General features: G+C 45.1%; 1 protein-coding gene across 1 annotated transcript in view; it reads left to right on the top strand.

Annotated features, from left to right (window-relative positions):
* Positions 1–17,981, top strand: part of ZNF592 (zinc finger protein 592) — a 51,639-nt gene that overhangs the window by 20,233 nt on the left and 13,425 nt on the right. The window contains 13 exon segments of the mRNA XM_017884262.1: positions 6,901–7,025; positions 11,317–11,389; positions 11,391–11,417; positions 11,419–11,611; positions 11,614–12,011; positions 12,013–12,082; positions 12,085–12,228; positions 12,231–12,334; positions 12,337–12,432; positions 12,434–12,506; positions 12,509–12,555; positions 12,557–12,694; positions 12,697–13,575. Of these exon segments, the coding sequence (XP_017739751.1) occupies positions 11,336–11,389; positions 11,391–11,417; positions 11,419–11,611; positions 11,614–12,011; positions 12,013–12,082; positions 12,085–12,228; positions 12,231–12,334; positions 12,337–12,432; positions 12,434–12,506; positions 12,509–12,555; positions 12,557–12,694; positions 12,697–13,575 (2,223 nt within the window). The 5' untranslated portion in view covers positions 6,901–7,025; positions 11,317–11,335.

Genomic DNA, 17,981 nt, shown 5'->3' with positions numbered 1-17,981 from the left:
AGGGGGGAGGGGGGAGGGATAGCATTAGGAGATATACCTAATGTAAATGACGAGTTAATGTGTGCAGCACACCAACATGGCACATGTATACATATGTAACAAACCTGCCCGTTGTGCACATGTACCCTAGAACTTAAAGTATAATAAAAAATTTGAAAACAAATTATCTTATTTTTTGAGATGGGATCTCATTGTGTTGCCTAGGCTGGAGTGCAGTGGCTATCCTCAGGTGCATTCCTGGCTCACTGCAGCCTCAAATTCCTGGGCTCAAGTGATCCTCCTACCTCAGCCTCCTGAGTAGCTGGTACTACAGGCATGGACCACTGTGCCCAGTGGCAATGTACGTTTCAAAAGCAATACTCTAGCTGCTGTGTTGGGAATGACTAGTAGAGGCAAGGGTGGAAGCAAGGATATCAATTGGCAGGCTTTTGTGGGAACACAGGAGAGAGATGATGGTAGAGGTAGTGAGAAATGGCTGGACTTGAATATATTTTGAAGGTTGTGCTGACAGGATATGCTTGTGGATTGGATGAAGGGTGTGAAAGAAAGAGAGGTTTAAGCCTAAGCAGCTGGAAGAATGGCATTTTCATTTACTGAAATGGGGAAGGCTATAGGAGGAAATCAAGAGCTAGATTTTAGACAGAGTAGATCTGAGGTGCCTATTAGATATCCAAGTAGAGATCCAAATCTAGAAATCATAATTTAGTGAGTGTCTACTGAGGGGCTTATAAAATAGCAGGAAAGAGAACACTTTACTGAAATGTTCAGTAAACTACAGTAAAGGTAGAAAATTATGATGTGAGGAAGAATAAATAAAGCAAAAGGGAGCAAAAGGGAGAGTGAGGTGACTTCTGTAGGAATTCTGTGCCCTTGATGAGCCTCAGTGGTGCCCAAAGATGTTTCCAGTGGATTATGTATGTGTAGGTGCTCAAGAGCAGGGTCTGGGCCTTCAGCTTTGTGCCTTCAGTGCCAGTCATAAGTCTTAGCATTTGGTGACGGTTCCCCTCTCTGAGCCTCAGTTCTCCATGTTTAAAAAATGAAGAGTTTGGACTAGACCAGTGCACTAGAATTACCTGGGAAGCTTTAAAAACAAACCCCAAAAGCAGGGATCCATCCTAGACCTATTGAATCAGAATTTTCATGGTGGAGCCTGTGTGTCTGTATTGTTAAGTCATTCCCCATGTTACTCTTTTGCAGTCCGTCCACCAGCAGCCTTCAGACAGGCATTTGGAAGCCCCTGGACCAGATAATTTCTAAGGGCCCCTTCGGCTTTAACATCTTATGAGTCTTGTTAGAATGTTTGCAATATAATTCTGTCCTTGAAATCTTCAGTTGGCGTGGAAAAGGCATGGCAGGAAGAGAGGAGAAGCTGCATCTGGGCGAAGGACACCTTGCACAGGGCAAGCAGGGGCAGGTACATCAGCCAGGGGATTGAAGAGACATCCAGGAATGGCTCTGGGAGCAGTGGGAGCAGTGACAACTCACCTGCCATGGGGAGCCAGGTGTGTTAGGTCACGGAAATAGAGGGGAAAGACATGACCCCAACACAGGAGAGGCTCACATACTGATGGGAAAGAGTGACGAGAAAACAAATGATTCCAACCCCCTGTGAGAAGTGCTGCCACAGAGGAAGAGAGGCCTGGGTGTCAGGAGAAAAGTGGAGCAGGAGGAGGGCAGTGGACTGGAGTTGCAGCACTCAGAAGGCATCAGAAGGGGACCCTGGAGCCGAAACTTGGGGATGAGGAGTTCTTAGGCAGGTTTGTGTTTGGGGCCCTGGTGGGTTGGGGTATCAGGTATTCTTCTCTAGTCAGGCGGATAGCTCAAACCCTGGCACAGAGGCATGAGAGAGTGTGAGATAACCACCACTGGGGTCAGAATGAAAGGCATCCTGACAAGTTGCTGGAGAGGGGCAGAGACCACATTGGAATGAATCCTCCATGTGAGGCTGAAGGGTTTGAGCTCCATCCTGAACACCATGGAGATTTTGAACAGGACATCTTGGTGATCAGATGTATGTTTCACAGCAAATTGTATGGCAACATGTGCATTAGAGGGGCTACACTAAGTGGAGGAAAGACAAGTAAAAAAGGTTTTTTTTTTTTTTTTTTTTTTTTTTTTTTTTGCCTGAGCAGCTGTTTCTTATGTACTGCTGAGAATCTCTTTGGGCCATTTTTTGCTGCTGGCTTGAACAGCAGGTGTCTCATAAAATGAAACATTGGCCATTGACTGACTCAGAACATCTGACACTTGGAGTGACATAGACCTATAATCAGGCCTCAGATGTGTATTCAAGAGGCCAGTGAGATGTATATGCTATGGAGTCTGCTTGTCCACCTTAGCAGTTAATTTTTATGTAGAAATCCGTTAAGTTCTAGATTAATTTGCCCAGCCATTGTAGCCTAGCCTGTTCAAGGACTCAGAGATCTTTAAAGTTAGTTTAATTTTACATACTAAATCAATGCCTACCCAGGGTCTTCACACAAGTAATTATTGATACCATAGGAGTGAAAGCCAATTCCATGTGGTCACAATTCCGTATTCTTTTAGCTATACCATTCCCAATCTGGGGTTTTGTTCTGAGGCTCTTTTTTTCTGTGTCCTCTGATCCTACTGAAGTTTCACTGAGTTCCCTTCGCTACCACCCATGAAAGCAGTGTCTCGATGATTAATGTTCCTGCTCGAGTTCAGGCAGAGGCTCTGTACATCTTGGGAGCAGCAGCTTACTCTTGAACTTGTTTGCTCATTCTGACTTTCCCCTTGTCTGCTTCCATTCCTGGTACAACCTAGGGAGACCCTGTCTCTACAAAATTAAAAGAACTGGCCAGGCATGGTGGTGCATGCCTGCAACCCCAACTACTCAGGAGCCTGAGGCGGGAGGATCACTTGAGCCCAGGAGGTGGAGGCTGAAGTGAGCTATGATCACACCATTGTACTCCAGCCTGGGCGACAGAGTGAGACCCTGTCTCAAAGCAAACAAACAAAAAAATAAAACCTCTTAACAATTACAAACAATAATGCAACACAGATACCAGTATTTAAGCCATCGTCAGTCATGTGGGGGAGCAGGGTTGAGAGTTCACCCACAGGTTGTAAAACATCCATCCGTCTTTCCTTCCAGTCCTAATACAATGAACAATGACAAATTCAAGAAAACTTGTTTTGTTTTTGTCTCACAGTTCAGTGTTCCTTAAATCATGCTGCCTTTCACTTTCATTTTATAAATCGACAACATTTTATTTGCTTCCTTGTCTTATTAAACAGAATATATTGACTAGAGATCAGATTTTTCTTAATGCATTTTGGAGTGCCTCTGCCTCCTTAATGTCTTGTTACTGAACTTTTATTAATCTACTATTACTGAACTTAGCATTGCTGAAGTAACAGATAACAAAGTTTAGTGTTACTTGAAATTTGAAGGCTTTGTTGCAGAGGGGAAAAGCTCATGGGTTCAATGTTAAGTCCTTGTTCTTAGTTCCTCAGAACCTTTTTTATTTTTAGGTTTGAATATGTGAATGTTACTACATTTATATATTTTTGTACCTGTGATAATTCAGGATATTTTCTGACAATAGATAAAATCATCTTTTGTCTACATCTTTTATTTCTTTTTTTAACAAGTCACCACCCACCAGGGGTTTAATTCTCCTAATAAAAAGGTCAGTTCAGAGAGGGGCCCTGCCTTGTCCCCATCCAGGGGTGAAGATCTACAGAGCACCCTGGGAATGTCCAAGCCCAGTACATATTTTATTTCAAACTTCAAAATACTGCCCTCTTCTCTCTAGTATTATGAGGTTTGATGAACAAACCTATAATTTAGTTATACTTTCTCCTTTCTCCTAAATTTTCATTTCTCCAGAAAAAAAAATAGAGCTCTAATTTTTAGGCTCTCATTAGAAAGCCCTTTCATTTACTTTATAACTTCAATCTCTGAGATTTCTCAGGACCTCTTCCAACTCTGGTATGTTTTTCTTGAGGTATAGGGAACCCAAACTGCACAGCACATGTAGCTACAGACACAGAGTGGTTTTGAATAAGGGCAGGATCACAAGTTCTAATTTGCTTACAGTGTTCTTTCTGATAATGCCCAGCATTTTCTGGACTTTTTGTGATCAAACATGCAATGTGGTATCTTAAGGGAACAGTCTAAGCTGATTGAACAGTGTAGCTTAAATCCATTATTCTAGAAGTATAATTGGTATTACTTTTCCCTGAATGTTCCTTCACATTTGCCTTCACTGATGGTGACTTGCTGTAATTTTGCCTATTTATACAGCCTCGTGAGAACCTGTCTTTTAATTTTGCGTTTTGATTAGGAACAGCTTTAAGGCCATTTGCAAACTTGAAGGTTTTACTTTATTGCTTCTACAAATATTTATTGAGTACCTAATGGGAAATCCAGTGATGAGTGAAATAGATAAGCCTCTTCCTTCATGAAACTTACATCCTAACATTCTTCTGCTAGATTATCGGGTCCCAAAGCATTTATATAATTATGAAGACTTCCTTTTTAAAATAAATTTTTCATGAGTCATTATTCGGTAGTGGTGTGTCTAATGGCTGGTCCTTGAGAACACATATGTGGATGTGAAGCTGGGTTCCCTTATGGGTTGGAAACCACCATTCTAGGTAATTTATGAAAGCATAAAGCTCTAGTCCAAAACTAGTCAATGGGTTAAAAACTCTACTGGTTATATTTCCCCATGAATGAGAATTACATGAGGACATATATACGGATGCACACAGACAACATACCTTCACCCAAGTTTTATGGAAGTCAGTTGTTATTTTGTTCTGTTTTTTTTTTTTGTTTTTTGGTGGGATCTTAGTATTTAAAGTCTGTAGAAATTCTGTCTACTAGTCTACTAGTTCTGCCATAATTATATATAATCATACTTTTTTTTTTTTCTTTGAGACAGAGTCCTCACTCTGTTGCTTAGGCTGGAGTGCAATGATGCCATCTCAGCTCACTGTAACCTCTGCCTCCCAGGTTCAAGCAATTCTCCTGCCCCTAGCTGAGATTACAGGTGTGTGCCACCATGCCCGGCTAGGTTTTGTATTTTTAGTAGAGACAGGATTTTGCCATGTTGGTCAGGCTGGTCTCGAACTCCTGACTTCAGGCAATCCACCCGCCTTGGCCTCCCAAAGTGCTGAGATTACAGGCATGAGCCACAGCACCTGGCCACTGTTTTTTCTTTTCCTAAGATAGGGTCTCGTTCTGCCACCTGGGCTGGAGTGCAGTGGCGCAATATTGGCTTACTGCAACCTCTGCTTCCCAGGTTCAAGTGATTCTCCTGCCTCAGCCTCCTAAGTAGCTGAGACTACAGGCATCTGCCACCATAGCTGGCTAATTTTTGTATTTTTGGTAGAGACAGGGTTTCACCATGTTGGCCAGGCTGGTCTCGAACTCTTGACCTCAAGGGATCCACCTGCCTCAACCTCCCAAAGTGCTGAATTACAGTCATGAGCCACTGTATCCAGCCAATCATACCGGGTTTTGTTGTTGTTGTTGTTGTTGTTATTGTTGTTTGAGACGGAGTCTCGCTCTGTTGCCCAGGCTGGAGTGCAGTGACGCAATCTCAGCTCATTGCAACCTCCACCTCCTGGATTCAAGAGGTTCTCCTGCGTCAGCCTCCCGAGTAGCTGGATTTACAGGTGCGCACCACCATTCCCGGCTAATTTTTGTATTTTTAGTAGAGATGGGTTTCACTATGTTGGCCAGTCTGGTCTCGAACTGACCTCAAGTGATCTGCCCACCTCAGCCTCCTGAAGTGCTGGGATTACGGGCGTGAGCCACTGTGCCCAGCCGAATCATATTGTTTTTATACCCTCAAATAATTCCAACAGGGTGATTTGGCATGCTGAGGCCCTTTCAAAACTAAGATGCTCCTTACCCACATCTAGTTGATATGTTCACTTAAATGTTTGGTAAAATTTCCTGGGCAAACTAGTAGACCCTGTGATAAACAATAGGATTTATGTTCATCTTTAAAAAATATTTCCAGATATTCCCTAGGTAGAAACTTATTCTGAGAGATAGTATAGTCGTCAGTCTGCCAGTCTTGGAGTTGTTCTTTACCCCCAAGGGTACTGTTCATATTGTTGCAAATTCCATTATCTCACCTTTGAGTGAAATTTACTCCCAGCTTCCAAACCAGTGATCCTGCCTTGCCTAGGCCACTCTAGATCACTCAGTGAGCTCACCAGGTCTGGATCTATCTAGCTCGTTCAGTGAGACATGGGGTCTCACTATGTTGCCTATGTTACTTGAACTCCTAGGCTCAAGCGATCATCCCACCTTGGCCTCCCACCAAAGTGCTAAAAATAAGTTATGTAAGTAATGCAATTTGAAACAAATAGTTTGAATGATTTTAAAATGAAGATAAACAAAAGAGAAAATAATTTCATCTGTTGAGATACTATTTTTTTTTTTTTTTGAAACGGAGTCTAGCTCTGTCGCCCAGACTGGAGTGCAGTGGCACGATCTTGGCTCACTGCAACCTCCGCCTCTGGTTTCACGCCATTCTCCTGCCTCAGCCTCATGAGTAGCTGGGACTACAGGCACCTGCCACCACGCCCAGCTAATTTTTTTGTATTTCTAGTAGACACAGGGTTTCACTGTGTTAGCCAGGATGGTCTTGATCTCCCGACCTCATGATCCGCCCACCTCGGCTTCCCAAAGTGCTGGGATTACAGGCATGAGCCACCACTCCCAGCCGAGATACTTTTAACATTTGGAATATTCTTGTAACCTAACTCCATTCTGGAGTATTTTTTCTAGTCTGTCCATTTGTCTTTCCTCTTTTAATTGCCTGCTCATCACCCTCACTCATTTTTCTAATGGGTTGCTCATCTTTTACTTATTGCTTTGTAAGGGCTTTTTGTTTTTGTTTTTGTTTTAAGGAGCGGAGAGTTTAATAGGCAAGAAGGAAGGGAGAAGACAGAAGGAAGACGCTCCCCTGTACAGAGACGGGGTGGGGCTCCAAAGCCGAAAAAGGAGGTCCCCACTGGCCACGGATACCAGTCAGGTATATATGCAGAGGCTGGAGGAGGCGGTGTTTGATTTGCATAGGGCTCAGAGGATTGGTTTGACTAGTCATGTCATTCACGTAGAGAAAAAGCTGGCCCTCCCACCCTCGTCTTTTAATATACAAATGCATGGTGCCATGAGGTTCTACACACGTGAGGATATGTGGGGGTGGCCATGTTGCCAGGAACTTGTAGGGAAAGGGCAAGAAGGCTACAGGAATCTCCATGTTTGGGTGGACCCAGTTTCTAATGGCCGACTTGCATATCAAAGGTTGCTGGCCTGGCTCTAAGAGCCCGGGCTTTATAAGAAACTTTTCCAGAGATGCTTTAAAACTTCCCAGTGACCCCTTTTCTTACAACACTCCCCCACTGTGGAGATGCCATACTAACTCTGTTAGGGGATTTTGGACGACGACTCTTTTCTGGCTACTTCCTGCTGAAAAGGGGCGTCAAATGGGGAACAGCAGCTAGGGCTCCTCCTGGGGTTGGTCTAAGACTCCTCAGAAGATGGCGTGTCCATGTGTGGTTCAGTTTATAGCACCATTTGGAGTTTGATTGCAGTCTGATGATTGAATTTCCTTTCCTGGCCCATGCATCAAAATGATACAGCTCTAATGAGTGGAGGAACACCAGGGTTCTTGGTCCTCATGCTGGTTTAGAGAAAACGACACGGACACAACGTGGAGTGGTTTTAAGGAGTGGAGCATTTAATAGGCAAGAAGGAAGGGAGAAGACAGAAGGAAGAAACTCCCTTGTACAGAGACAGATGGAGGGGGGCTCCAAAGCCAAAAGAGGAGGTCTCTTTATAAGGGCTTTTTATGTCTTAGTTAAGATATCAATGATAATTATATGTTGCAAATATTCCTTTTGATTTGTTGTTTGCCTTTTAACTTTGTGCTGGCAGGTTTTTGGTAAATAGAACTTTTTTATTGGTTTTTTCTTTACAGTTTCTTCTTTTGCTTTGTAACAGGGTACATTTTGATTAATTTCTATTTAAAAACAATGTGATGCTTTAGAGCAAGGTTCAAGTAAATATAAACATGTAGGTACACGGTAGAGTACCTTATTCACAGTTATTGATTGCTGCTGTTTTTGGTTTTTCTTACTGGGGCTAAATAGAAAACAGGATGTGATCTTTGGCTTTTAAAGGCTTTCAGCTTTGGCATTTAAAACATTTATTCTTCTTAAAAATAGGGTCTCACTGTGTTCCCCGGCTACTCTCAAACTCCTGGGCTCAAGTGATCTTCCTCCCTTGGCCTCCCAAAGTGCTAAGATTACAGGTGTGAGCTACTGTGCCTGACCTAAAATCTCTATAAAGTTTTTTTTCTGCTGCTAATATTGAGCTCTCACACCATTTACTAGCCCTGATTTTCCAGCAAAAGATTTACTTCTGACCATTCTCAGTCAATCCCTGAGATTTCTCTATGAGGAGAGCTTTACTTCTGATGTAATCTTTCTCTGCTTCAAGCCTCTGCAACTTCATATTAGATAATAGCAGACTCCCAGCTAATCCTTATACACACAATCAGCTTCTCCTCCTCTTCTCCCACGTGCTTTCTCCATCTCCTTAATGAGAGCTGGGAAATCTATTCTGCCCTTTCCCCTCAATCTTTTTTTTCCTAGACAGTTTTGTTTTGTTTTTTTGAGATGGAGTCTCAGTCTGTTGCCCAGGCTGGAGTGCAGTGGCAAGATCTCGACTCACTGCACCCTTCTCCTCCTGGGTTCAAGTGATTCTCCTGCTTCAGCCTCCCAGGTAGCTGGGACTACAGGCATGTCCCAACTAATTTTTGTAGTTTTAGTAGAGACGAGATTTCACTGTGTTGGCCAGGCTGGTCTCGAACTCCTGACCTCAGGTGATCCACCTGCCTCGGCCTCCGAAAGTGCTGGGATTACAGGAGTGAGCCACTGTGCCTGGCCTTTCCTAGACATTTAAGAGAAAGAAAGAACAAAAAAGAAATAAAAAAGAAGCTTATAAAGCAAATATCATGCAGGTGTTTCCTTATAGTTATGATCACCCTGCATAGTAAGTCACTTGGTATTGAGTACCCACTGCTTTCAGTGACATCGGGTATGTTCCTCTTGTTTATGGGTTCCAACACCTCCTACTCCAAGAGACAAACATTTGTTCTGTTCAAAACTTTGTATCTCATTCCAGTGGTGTATTCTGCCAACCCATGTTTAGGTAATTGGTATTGCACTTTATTATTACCATAATTAGATATCTTCCCAATGGAAGGGAGTATAATTTTCATTTTCTGTGAAAACTCTTATGCAGGCAGATGTGTTTTGCTGGGAGTTGGGAGGGGGGCAAGAAACCAAAGCTGGAAACCTGTTGATCCCATGGGGTGGTAAGAGATATACCTCTGCTATGCCACCTGCTGCCCTGTGGTTCTGAGTGGGTTTTTGTTGTTATTGTTGTTATTTTCCCTTTAAAATTACAAAAGCAGTCTATCAGCCCCTAAAAAAGTTTTGAAAACTAACCCAATAGTAATTCCACTACTCTGCACATAATCATTTTCATTTTTTTTTAAATCTTGGCTTAAATGCATGCATAATTTTACATTGTTATAGTCTGACAACATTTTGTATTAGTCTTTTAAACTTGACATTATAAGTAATTTTCCTGGTTGCTATATAGATTTAATAATGAGAATTTTTAAAAATTTCTTATTTATTTATTTATTTATTTATTTATTTAGAGATGGAGTCTCACTCTGTCGCCCAGGCTGGGGTGCAGTGGTGCAGTCTTGACTCATGGCAACCTCTGCCTCCTGGGATCAAGTGATTCTCCTGCCTTAGCCTCCGGAGTAGCTGGGATTACAGGCGCCCACCACCACACCTGGCTAATTTTTGTATTTTTAGTAGAGACAGGGTTTCACCATGGTGGCCAGGCTGGTCTTGAACTCCTGACCTCAAGCTATCTGCCTACCTCAGCCTTCCAAAATGCTGGGATTACAGGCAAGAGCCACCACGCCCGGCCCATAATGAGAATTTTTAATGACTGCATTACAGCCTATCAAGTTTTTTTTTTTTTTTTTTTTGGTTTTAAGACATTTAAATTCTTTGTGTGTGTCTCTCTCTCTTTTGTGCTTTTAAATAATGCTGTAACATATAATTTTGCATATAGTTTTGAGAATTTTGTTCTTAGGATAAATTTCTGGAAGTGGGGTTCCTGGACCTAAAGTTTGCCACTTTCTGGTTCTGTGAAGCTACCATACTGCTTTCTAAAAGAATTGTGCCAGTCTGCATCCAGAAGGGTTTTCAACATGAATGTGACGTAAGAAACACATAAGCCAGTAAAGGCCCTGGAATGCTGAAGCAGATCCAGGATTTAAAGGGAGATGGTGAGGTTTTTCTTCTCCCTCCAGCAGGTTTGAGCCAGCCAGTTTCATGTTTCATCTTAAGTGTGAGTTTTATGAGAATTTCCTAATGGAAGGTCTCTCTAGGGCCTTGTGTTTCCCCTGTTGCAGTAGTTCTGTAGCTCTGCTTCCCCAGATCATGAAGGAAACAGGTGCATGAAGTTGAAATAGAATTATTATCTTGTTCTTTGTATATTAAGTCAAAATAGAATTTAGGCTTCCCCCAAATTGTCAACTGACCAATTTGATAACTGTTGGTACTTTGCAAGTCACCTTGCTCCTCAGGTTTAATGGAGGAGCATTTACCAACTGGTAACAGTTTTAGGATGAAAAGGAATCAAGTGTGTCTGCTGAACAGAGAAAAAATACCTAGGGATGGTATAATTTTCTAGAGTTTATTAATGAGACAACACAAATAGCAAATCATTTTGGATTTGATTGAATTTATGCAGCAAAAACCCCCAAAGTTATATAAAGTTAGTGAGTAATTACTATGAGTAAATTAGCAGAAGAAGTTATAGCCAGGTTCCATGTATTAATCAGTAGTTTTCTAAAGGCTGGAAGTGCTGAGTGGCTTTTTGCTAGTGCACATGATTGTGGAGGGATGAGGTTCCCTGAGAAGCTGGGGGAGTATGGTAGGAGCGTATTCTTTGTGGCTTTATAACTAGCTGTCAATTTCCAGGTACTGAGGTTTAAGATCATCCAAGCAGGCTTGTCGCTACATCTCACTACTCTTTCCATCTCTGCCCCCACCTCTCCAGCATTTTAGAAACCTGTTGGGGTAAAACTGAGGTGGGTGGCTTCCTGTCATAGTATGTGGGGTTTTGCATGGGTGTCCTGGCTGTGTGTGCATTAGTTTGATGGGTGTGTAGTAAAGATGGTCCAGTGGGACCCTGGTGGTCACTGATTCTGTTCTCTGTTTCTGTTATAGCCCTTGCCAGCATCCAGCCATGGGGGATATAAAACCCCAGATTTTTGATGGACCTTCTGGTGCCTTTGACATTCCCAGACCCCACCAGCCTTGATGCCAAGGGAGGCCATCCAGACACCCAGTGAGGAGAATGAGAGTCCCCTCAAACCTCCAGGCATATGTAATGGATGAAAGTGATGTCCTTGTCTCACTCAGGACAGCCCCTGATGTGCCGCCGTGAGTGTCATTGTCAAGAACACCAGCGCCAGGAGTCATTTTGAAGCAGAGAAAGACCACATTACTCCCAGTTCCTACCACAAGGATTCCGGTGCTCAGATCTGCCTCCAGATCCCCACAACTGTGGGAAATTTGATTCTACTTTTATGAATGGAGACAGTGCCAGGAGTTCCCTGGCAAACGTGGAGCTCCCAATCAGGCCATTACCCACCTTCAACCAGTTCAGTCCAATCTCCAGCCCAGAACCGGAGGATCCCATCAAAGGATAACGGATTCGGATAAAGCCCAAACACTCTGACAGTTATTTCCCACCCGCTCTTGGGTGCGGGGCTGCAGGGGGCCCAGTGCCTGGAGGCTCTGGCTAAGTTCCGGTTCCGAGCTACCATATGTTGATCATTTTTGTAAGAAAGAAACCCAAGCCAGAACCCCTGCCCTTGGGGAGCCAGCAGGAACACGAGCGAGGTGGGCAGAACGCAGTAGGAACCTCACAAGGATCCGGATGCCACTCAGTTCTTTGGGAAGGCTTTGGAGTCAACAGCCCATCCTAGCAACCAGTATCGGAGAGGTCCAAGGGGCTTGCCCGGGAGCTTGGTACCTGCTCATCAGTCCCCCCCTAGGCAGCTGTCTAAAGCCAGCTCATTCCCAAGCTGTCCTCTTGTGTGGCAGCCTTGGTGGCCTTGCAGGCCAAAAGAGTGGCTGTGTCACTAAGGAGGATCAGCCTGGCCACACAAAGTGATCTCTCAGGGCACCGCTAAAGAGGGTTCTTAAAGGGTAGCCCAAAATGCCCAAGTCACCAAAGGAGTCCCCCGGAGCCCTCTGGAGGCCACTAGAAAAAGTATCAAGCCATCGGACAGCCCTCGTAGCATCTGCAGTGGACAGAGCAGCAAAGGCTCACCGTCTTGTGGGCTGCCAGGCTCCCCACCCAGCAATCCCAAAGGTGAGAATCAAAACCATTAAGACATCATCAGGGGAAATCAACGGACTGTCACAAGGATCCTGCCAGATCCTGATGATCCAAGTAAGGTCCCCTGTTGGGTCACCTCAGGGAGCGCCATTTGCCGAGGCCCCAAGCGAGGTGCCAGGGGATGAGGTGCCTGTGGAAGAGCACTTTCCTGAGGGGCAGGCACCAAATTCAGGGAGGCCCCCAGGGGGGGCCAGGAAAGGGGGACGAGAGCATTGACAAAGGCCAGTGACTCTTCATCTCCCTGCTGCAGTTCTGGGCCCCAGGTCCCAAAGGGGGCTGCCCCAGGCTCACAGACAGGCAAGAAGCAACAGAGCACAGCACTGCAGGCATCCACCCTGGCCCCTGCCAACCTCCTGCCCAAAGCTGTGCACTTGGCCAACCTGAACCTCGTCCCCCACAGTGTTGCTGCATCAGTGACAGCCAAGTCCTCAGTGCAAAGACGGAGCCAGCCACAGCTTACACAAATGTCGGTGCCCCTGGTCCACCAGGTGAAAAAGGCTGCTCCACTGATTGTAGAGGTCTTCAACAAGGTCCTCCACAGTTCCAACCCCGTGCCCCTCTACGCACCAAATCTCAGCCCGCCTGCGGACAGCAGGATCCACATGCCGGCCAGTGGGTACTGCTGCCTGGAGTGTGGAGACGCATTTGCCTTAGAGAAGAGCCTGAGCCAGCACTATGGCCGGCGGAGCGTCCACATTGAGGTACTGTGCACACTGTGCTCCAAGACGCTGCTCTTCTTCAACAAGTGCAGCCTGCTCCGGCATGCCCGTGACCACAAGAGCAAGGGGCTCGTCATGCAGTGTTCCCAGCTGCTGGTGAAGCCCATCTCTGCAGACCAAATGTTCGTGTCGGCCCCTGTGAACTCCACGGCACCAGCAGCCCCAGCCCCTTCATCGTCTCCCAAACATGGCCTCACTTCGGGCAGTGCCAGTCCTCCTCCTCCAGCCTTGCCACTCTACCCAGACCCTGTGAGGCTCATCCGGTACTCAATCAAGTGTCTTGAATGTCACAAGCAGATGCGGGACTACATGGTCCTGGCTGCACATTTCCAGAGGACAACAGAGGAGACAGAGGGGCTGGTAAGCAGACCCTCACTGTTATGGGTATTGGGCCCCTGGCTCACACAGGTTCCATGACTGGGCATGGAGAGGAAAGCTCATTGATATGGGGGCAGTGATGGAATCTTATGAGTCTTAGAAGAGGACGTCTGCCTGAATATTTAGTGCTTGGTGTTTGTTGGAAAAGGTGTCCTGCCCATTACTGAGGTGAGACCCTAAATTAGCAAGTTTATTTATGGACATGTCCCATTTCCATTTAGCTTCCCCTCAAAGGGTCTGTCAAGTGTCAGGCTGGAGATAGGTCTTTACTGCATGATCTCCCTCTGGTCTCTGGCAGGTGTCAGCACAGTCTTAGCATGTGACCAAAGAACTTGGGGGCAGAGATAGGTGAGTCACTGCCCCTGCACCTCAGTCTGTTCTAAGAACTTTGTCTTTTTTTTTTCCACTTGAGACGGAGTCTCACTCTGTCACCCAGGCTGGAGTACACTGGTGGGATCTCAACTCACTGCAACCTCTGCCTCCGGGGTTCAAGGGATTCTTGTGCCTCAGCCTCCCCAAGTAGCTGGGACTACAGGCGTGCACCACCAGGCCTAGCTAATTTTTATGTTTTTAGTAAAGACAGGGTTTCACCATGTTGCCTAGGCTGTTCTTGAACTCCTGGCCTCAAGTGATCTGCCCACCTTGGCTTCCCAGAGTGCGGGGATTATAGGTGTGAGCCACTGTGCCCAGCCAAAGAACTGTGTCTTTAATAAGTTGTTGTTCTGACCTGCAGTGACACAGCTGTTTTTGCAGTCCAGTGACATAGCCGTTTTTGCAGTCCTTTTGTGGAAACTGCAGTAGGGCCAATGGCAGGGCTGGGGTAGAGAAGGAAGGAGAGTGGACAGACATGTGGGGCCTGTGGCAGAGGTTTTTGGAGCCTCCTTCTTTCAACTGCATTCTCACCACTCCAGGAAAGCAACTGTGTTTATCTGCTTGTTTTGATTCTTGGTTATGCTTGATGAGATTCATTTAAAAAAAAAAAAAAAAAAAAAAAGCCTTCTGCACTGAGAATACCCTTTGGCACCTTCTGTGTCTGTGTTATGTGTTAGTGGTTTCCCTGAAGAAGGAGGCCTCCAGAAGGTGGTTCTCTTCATGACACAGCCAAACCCACCCCTCATGGTGCTTCCCTAAGCTGGTGCTACAGAGGCCTGGTGGGAGGAAAGCAAAACAGCTCTTTTTGCTTCAGTTCAGCCAGGGGTCTGTGCGTGTGTTGGTAGCTGATGAGCTTTGCATGTGTTCCCTGAGTGCCCACTGTGCATGGGCTGGCAGTCTGTGCCAACCAGGGGATGCCTGCAGAAGGGAGCCTCACCTTTAGGAGCTCACAGTGGCCTAGCAAGGGCAGTGGTCACCACCCAAACAGCTACAATACGTGGCCAACTGAGTGGGGCTAAACCAAGGCTATAAACCTGATTGCGTAGAGTGCTTCAGAGGGACTAATTCATGGTGACTCCATGCATGAGGAAGATGCTGCATGGAGGTGACATTTAAGTTGGGCTTACAAGGATGAGTTTGGAGGAGTAGGAGGGGCAAGGGTGTTCTGAGTATAGAGAGCAAAGGAATGTGAGAGAGCAGAGTGGGTTTGAAGAAGAGGAAATTGTTATGCATGAGGCTGGTCTTGGTAATATTAGGGTAGAGGTCAGAGGTTGAGTTTGGTGGACCTGTAGGGCTTCTGTGGAGGACTCAGCCCCCCCCAAAAGGGCCAGAAGGTTCTATAGGATCCCACTATGGCTTCTCATCTTCTCCTGCTCTGTTTCAGTTTGCGTTTTTCTTCTGATGCGTCAGATGGGGTGTGGTCACTCTGGGTCTCTTCCCCTGGTGCTTCAGTGTTCTTGCTGCCCCAGCATGGTTGAGTTGGGCCAGGTTTATTTTATCTGAGTCAAGGGGCCATGAGGACCCTTGGCAGTGGAGATCTGATGCCTGGGCCTGGGAGTTTTTCACACTGGTCCTTACATATCTTCTTCTTTTTTCTTTCTTTCTTTCTTTTTTTTTTTTTTTTTTTTTGGGTGAGATGGAGTCTTGCTTTGTCACCCAGAATGGAGTGCAGTGGTACGATCTTGGCCCACTGCAACCTCTGCCTCCTAGGTTCAAGTGATTCTCCTGCCTCAGCCTCCAGAGTAGCTGGGACTACAGGTGTGCACCACCACGCCTGGCTAATTTTTGTATTTTTAGTAGAGATGGAGTTTTGCCATGTTTGCCCAGGCTGGTCTTGAACTTCTGACCTCAAGTGATCCACCTGCCTCGGCTCCCCAAAGTGGTGGGATTACAGGCATGAGCCATCACACCGGGCCTCCTTGTGCATCTTCTAAAATTTGAGGAGGCAGAGGTCTGGATGTAGGATCCCAGGCTGGCATGGCACCTTTCTCATCTTACATCCTCTCTGTGTCATTCTGCCCTAGTGGGAGCCGGAGAAGAGCACCGGCCAACAGGAAGGGAAGGAGTACACAGAAGGCTATCAGGCCTCTCTTAGCCAGCTCCAAATCCCTCACAAAACCTCTTGCCACTGGCTTCTGAGTCTCAGGGAAAGGGTGAAGCCTGAGCGATGGGATTAAAAAGTAGGCTTGGGTTTTCCACAGGACAGTACCTAGCTTCAGCCCACGTGTCCAGGGCAGGGGGTGGACAGATAGGTTGGGCTCCACACCACAGCAGGGACTGCGGGAACAGCATTGGTTTGAGCTTTCCATCTTCTTCCTGGGAGTCTGCCCCTGAATGGAGCATGCCTCCCTCTGTAGTGACCCAGGGAGTCTTTCATCCTTCCTCTTGCTTTCCAAGCTACATTGGTGGGGCAGGATGTCAGCCAGATGGATATTGTCATTCCACCCAACACAATTAATAACAATCCCTTAACATTACCTACTATATGTTCATATTCAGATTTTTCCAGTTATGTCAAAAAATGTCTTTTTACAGTTGGGATTATTTTGAGTCAGGATCTGAACATGGGGCTACACATCACATTTGTTTATATTTAATAAATAGCTCAGTCTGGAACAGTACCTCTTCCCACTCCATCCTAGTAGACACCCTCTTTTCATGCCATTGACTTGTTGAAGAAACTGGGTCATGTGTTCTGAGCATTTTCCAGAACAATTCTGGGTTTAACTGATTACTTCCTAAGTTTTCCAGAACTTTGAGTTTTGCTGATTACTTCCTCATGCAAGGAATTTTTTCCTCCATGTCCCATATTTTTTCTGTAGACTGGAAGTTGGCAGTAAAGACTTGATTAGATTCAGGTCAGTTTTGATGGAGGGTGGGAGTGGAGGGTGCTGTGTTCTTCCTGTTTCATAACTTAAGGAGGCACAAAGTGCCTCATTGTCTCGCTTTTAATGATGCTGAATTGATGAGAGTGAATTTAGGTGATAATATTCTGATCCCTTCCATGTAAAGCTCCCCACCTTTTACCTCATTATCCATCAGTAATCACTGCTTGAGTCTAATTTTATTGAGTTTCAAAGGATGTTTTTCTAATTCTTTGTTTCTTTCTCATTTATTAGCTAGATTTCTGTATAAAGTATCTTTTTTGCTTCCATGAGGGCTCTTTGGTTACTCTAAAATATAGTTTATGTTGGAAAATGGGATAATTTGTTTCTTTTAATTAATAGTTCTCAGAGTTGTGAGTTGATACCCTGAAAATCTCAATTGGTATTCTGAGAGTCCCTCTTCTATTTTTTAAAAATTGTGGTAAAATACATGTAACGTAAAATTTACCGTTACAATAATTTTGATGTGTACAGTTCAGTAGTACTGTAGTGTTGATGTCAGGTATATTCACACTGTTGTGAAACCAGTCTCCAGAACTCTTCATGTTGCAAAACTGAAACCCTGTATTCATTTTTAAAAAGAAACAAACAAAAAACAATTCCACGTTTATCTTCCTCCTCCTAAACCCTGGCAACCACCCTTGTGTTTTCTGTCTCTAGGAGTTTGACTATTTTAGGATCTCATACAAGTGGAATCACACAGCATTTGTCTTTTTGTGACTGGCTTTTCCATTTAGCACGTCCTCAAGGTTCGTCTGTGTTGTAGCATATGTCACAATCTCCTTCTTTTTTGGCTGGGTGTGGTGGCTCATGCCTGTAAGCCCAGCACTTTGGGTGGATGAGGTGGGGGGATCATTTGAGGTCAGAAGTTCAAGATCAGCCTGGCCAACATGGTAAAACCCTGTCTCTATTAAAATACAAAAAAAAAAAAAAAAAAAAAAAAAAAAAAAAAAAAACTGGAAAACTAAAAAACAAAATCAGCCAGGCAGTAGTGGTGTGTGCCTGTAATCCCAGCAACTTGGGAGGCTGAGGCAGGAGAATTGCTTGAGCCTGGGAGGTGGAGGCTGTGGTGAGCCAAGATCGTGCCACTGCGCTTTAGTCTGGGCGACACAGACCCTGTCTCAAAAAAAA

The sequence above is a fragment of the Rhinopithecus bieti genome, unplaced genomic scaffold (genome assembly GCF_001698545.2).
Source record: "Rhinopithecus bieti isolate Rb0 unplaced genomic scaffold, ASM169854v2 scaffold_14885, whole genome shotgun sequence".
In the NCBI taxonomy this organism is placed as follows: Eukaryota; Metazoa; Chordata; class Mammalia; order Primates; family Cercopithecidae; genus Rhinopithecus; species Rhinopithecus bieti.
Note: the sequence above shows the minus strand (reverse complement) of the source record. Positions and strands in the feature narration are given on the sequence as shown.